Source organism: Parasteatoda tepidariorum, chromosome 9, assembly GCF_043381705.1.
Source record: "Parasteatoda tepidariorum isolate YZ-2023 chromosome 9, CAS_Ptep_4.0, whole genome shotgun sequence".
In the NCBI taxonomy this organism is placed as follows: Eukaryota; Metazoa; Arthropoda; class Arachnida; order Araneae; family Theridiidae; genus Parasteatoda; species Parasteatoda tepidariorum.
The window spans coordinates 58933340-58938070 of NC_092212.1; the positions used below are offsets into that span (position 1 = coordinate 58933340).

A 4731-nucleotide genomic window follows, 5' to 3' on the forward strand; every position below is an offset into this window, starting at 1 on the left:
ATAAGTGCGAGCGATGCCAAACGATCTTGATTCATTGTTGAACGCAAATAATTTTTTATCAATTTTAATCTGGAGAAAGATCTTTCTCCTTCTGCATTTGATCCAAGAATCGACAAATATATTCTTAATGCAATGTGAACGTTAGGAAAAGTATTCAGAAGTTTATCTTTAATTGCCTAGGGCCTACAAAAATTGGCTATGCCTAGGGCCTACGAAAGGTATAATCCGGCTCTGACTACTGTCATAACTGGCGGTCTTTTTAATAAAAATTTGTGTATTTCCCTGTTGCATCAATGTGACATTTTTTTGAAATTGTAATTGCTTGCAAACCATTAAAATGACCTAGATCTATAAATGTTACTTAACCCCTTGATATATCAAATTAAAACTGTAAACTGTGCAGAAATTTTGATTTCTTGATATGAAATGATCTTTGATTGCACTGTAACCAACAACTCGCAACGGAATGTTGACAGAGATGCCAACTGCTCCGGACACGCCAATATAATTTTAAAAAACGGTAAATAACTACAAACTAAATTTTTCAAATATTTGACTATTTTTGCTTGCTTTTTAAAAGGTATAGCATGACATAACTACTATAAAGTGGTGAATTATATAAGCCTGCAAATTATTTAGAAATAGTGGTGGATAAAAATCTACTAAATTGAATTTATTAAACCAAGTATCACAATTGATTAACTGCCACTTTAAAATTTGCTGACCGGAGCAAGTTGGCATCTCTTTGTTGAAGACGTCTGAGACACGTCAGTTATTGTTTTGACATTAGAAACAAATGACATCTCCCATACGTCTTCATATATCAAGGGGTTAATATCAAGATTTTAAGTTACACCTGATATCATTGCCTGGTTAGAAGAAAAATATTTTGCACAACATTTTATTTAAATTTAACTGTCATTTGTTTATGTGTCTATGTAGTTTAACATTTCAGTTAAACTAAGCATGCACATAAAACAAACTAGTTATGTATCCATTTTCTGTTTTATTTGTTTTGCCATTTGAATTTTTTTCTTAGAATAATGTGTTATTGTTATTTAAATAATATAGTGTTTAAATAATGTGTTATTGTTATTTAAATAATATTGTGTTTAAATAATGTGTTATTGTTATTTAAATAATGTGTTTAAATAATTTGTTATTTAAATAATATTGTGTTATAGATATTTGTTGACTGGTTTTCAAGAGCTTTATGCTATGAATACAAAGATGAGGGCATTATTGTGCAAAGTTTGGTTCCATCTTACATTGCTACCAACCTTGTAAAATTCAGCAGTTTTCTTCAGCGTCCCAGTTTCATAGTTCCTGATCCCGAACGCTTTGTAAAAAGTGCCATCCAGACCATCGGGGTATCAAATCGAACAACAGGATTTTGGTCACATGGAGTACAAGTAAGTTATATTTTATTTTTTTTAAATTTTTGTTTGAATAGCATAACTTTTTTTTCACTCACACTTCACAACACATTTTACCATGCATTGCTCACAAGGCTCTAATTTAGGAGTAGATTGTTTATGTATTGAAAAATTATCTGTAATTCAGTGGTAATTTTTGTTACTAATAAGTTGATATTAAACTTTCCATGATTTTTATCACTTTCAGTTTCCATTTAATTTGGGTTGAAATAATTTTATTATTTTGTTCTTTATTTCTGGTAAAAATAACTGTAGTTCTAGTATTTAACATTAAATGTGAAACATCTTGAATTCCCTTTCAATGAACTTTAGATTCAGCCTAGTGAAATATGCCTTACTTCATATTAATATTCTAAATTATATATTACATCTTCATGGGGAAATTGATATTAAGTAAAAAGGATCCATTCACAATCTTTGTAAATTTCTTCTCAAAAAGTACAATTAATTTGTCAATCATAATTCTTGTTTAAAAATTTCATTCTTTCTGTGTTTCCCTTGGGCGATTTCATTTAATCTTTCCATTTATTTGGATTTATTTATTGAAAATTGCTGACCAAAATGAAATTATTTTAAATGAATTCTTCAAATTTAATGTATTATTGTAAATGGTACTTTTATGTATATTATTATGAAATAAATTATATTATGTTTAATTATTATTTCCTAATTCTTACTGCTGTGTAGAATTGATCTGTCCAAATTAGTATAATATTTTTTTAAATTATGAATACTTATTTATGCTATTTTTGTGTACTCACCACATGTGACAATTTTCCTTTGTATGACCAAGGTCATAGTAACGAGGGTAGACTGTATAGTCTGTCTACGGTAAGAACTCCCACCGCCACTAGGTCTGATGCCATCTGCTGTTATGGAAACAAGAATAGCGCATTTCAGGGAGGGTAGCCTCTCTTCCCTCTAGGGCTAACACAACAGACCGAAGAAAAATATTCCTTTTTTTGCCGACCTCTCACCGCTTCTTGAAATAATTATACCTCGTTACCATAGTCACCGCAACGGGTCCGAACGAATGGCATGGGGAGTTCTTACTTTAGAAAAACTACACATATCTTATGTTGTTTTTGTGTCCTCTCCAAGAGTGAAATTTTATTTTTCCTTTTTATGACCAGTACCATATAAGTGAGGGTCGACTAATATGGCTGGCACTAATATCTTTCAAAGTTTAGTTATTTCTCATAGCTTGTAAAGAAAATTTCAAATTAAATTATTTTTTAAAAGCAAATAATTAAAATCATGGCTATCTTGTTTTTTGTTTTTTTAATATATACTTTATTGCTGAAGTTTTTTAGTATTTTTTTCCGCAAATTTCTAATGAAATATTTCTGTTTTAGTATTGGATGTATGAGCTTACACCAGCATTCTTGTGGTATAGAGTATCATGGTTGATGCAGAAAACTATTGATAATCATAAGAGATTGCCGAAATCTGAATGATCTTTATTTGGGTGTTATTATTATTTTTTTATACCTCATTTGGTGGCTTCCTGTGATACTTACTTTTTAGTTACTTAATGTTTTGATATGATATTTTATCATATGTTTAAAAATGTGAAATTTCTTTGTTGCTTATTGTTCATGGAGAATGGTAAATAAATGTACCTGTTATACTATTGTTTTGCATTTATTTACACTCATACACTATTTTGAGATATATTTAATAATTTTTTTGTATGTAACATTTACAAATTTGTTATTATATTATGAAAGAGTAGCTTTTTCAAAGAATAAGTTGTGTCTTAAAATATTATTTTTAATGAAAATAACTAGTCTTTGCTGATTAAAAGAAAAAGGAAATGAAGCTATTTTTTACTCATTGAAAAGAATAAATTAAATGAGTATTTAACTTGTAAAATTATTATCTTGTTATTTTTTAATAGTGAACTTAAAGGTTTGTAAAACTAATAACTAGTGAACTAAATTTATTAACAAATTTTACTTTTATAAAAAATAAAAAAAATCACAGAATTTATTGCATAATTGTAAAAAAATTAGGGAACATTCTAACTGAATCAGGTTTGATAGTTATTTTAAAATACACCAAATACATATTCCATATACATTTTTGTTTTGATGAAAGAAGTCATTAAAAAATACTGTCTGTGTAGCATTAGAAAATAAGCTTGTTTTCAAAACATTTAAATTCACAATTGTCATTTTTAACAAAAAGAGAAAGGGGGAATATCTCTACTATTTACCTTAGATTGAAACAGATTTAACCTTTTTGTCAGTTTTCATATAACTTTAGAAGATTTTGAACTGAGCGAGCTTATTGCTTAATGAGGCTTAGACATCTGTTAGTTGCCTACAGATGATCTTACTATTTGGTTGCTCATAATTTTTTTTTTACTTTAAAATTACTTTGCTTAAAATTTAAAAATTATTTGTTTTATCAGTTATGCAGTCAACAATATTCAGCTGAGCTATTATTATTTTTATTTTTTTAATATTAACAGGGTTCCTACACTATTTTGAGAAAACAATATCCTGACTTTTGCAGGTTTTTCCTGACCTTTTACAATAAAATTCCTGACCCGCCGTTTCCCACTCCAACAAAACTTTTAACATTGCAGTTTCAATTAGTTATAATATGCTACTTAGTCATAAGTATCATATATTGAATAGGATAAACACTTATATATTAAAGTTGAATTGCGTAATAGCACTTTATATCCCAAATTTTATATTCAGAAAACTTGTGAAACATATTTTTAATTATCATAATTAGATTAAACTTTTAGTGTGTTTTTGTAGTTAGATATGAAAACTATTTAAATAAAAAGATTAAGAAAACCTGTTCGATTATGGAAATATTATTTTATTTAATGTTAAGTGGAACCAAATGCATGAGTGTCGTCAGGATATAAAGGGTTAATCAAATCTGCGAGATATGTATCAAATAATATTTACTCTTAAAACATACTAGAACACTTGTTACATTAATTTTTAAAAATCACCAATTCACTTCAAACTGACTTTTCTTTTAAAAGATAATATTGAAATATAAAGGGGAAAAAGTCAAGAAAAGTTAATTATGTACCAAAAAAAGTTTAGATAGAAGAATTATGCAACTTGTGAGAAAAATCAATTCAAAACTAGCTTCTTTTTTTTCCAGTATTTTTAAATTTATTTCTGTAATACTGTAAGCTTCTGGAGAAACTCAGGGGCTCCTATGTTATATAATATTTCTCAACATATTTTGTTTGACAATTTCTGAATCAAGAACGTCCAGTTCTGTTGCAGCAGTTTTCGTCAATTTAGATTTTCTTGATTTC

General features: G+C 27.9%; 1 protein-coding gene across 1 annotated transcript in view; it reads left to right on the top strand.

Moving 5' to 3' along the window:
* Positions 1-3069, top strand: part of LOC107453151 (inactive hydroxysteroid dehydrogenase-like protein 1) — a 15886-nt gene extending 12817 nt beyond the window's left edge. Inside the window, exons 7-8 of the mRNA XM_016069853.4 lie at positions 1185-1412; positions 2792-3069. Coding sequence (XP_015925339.1) covers positions 1185-1412; positions 2792-2893 — 330 coding nt within the window. The 3' untranslated portion in view covers positions 2894-3069. The remainder of the gene's footprint in view (positions 1-1184; positions 1413-2791) is intronic.
* The last annotated feature ends 1662 nt before the right edge of the window (positions 3070-4731 follow it).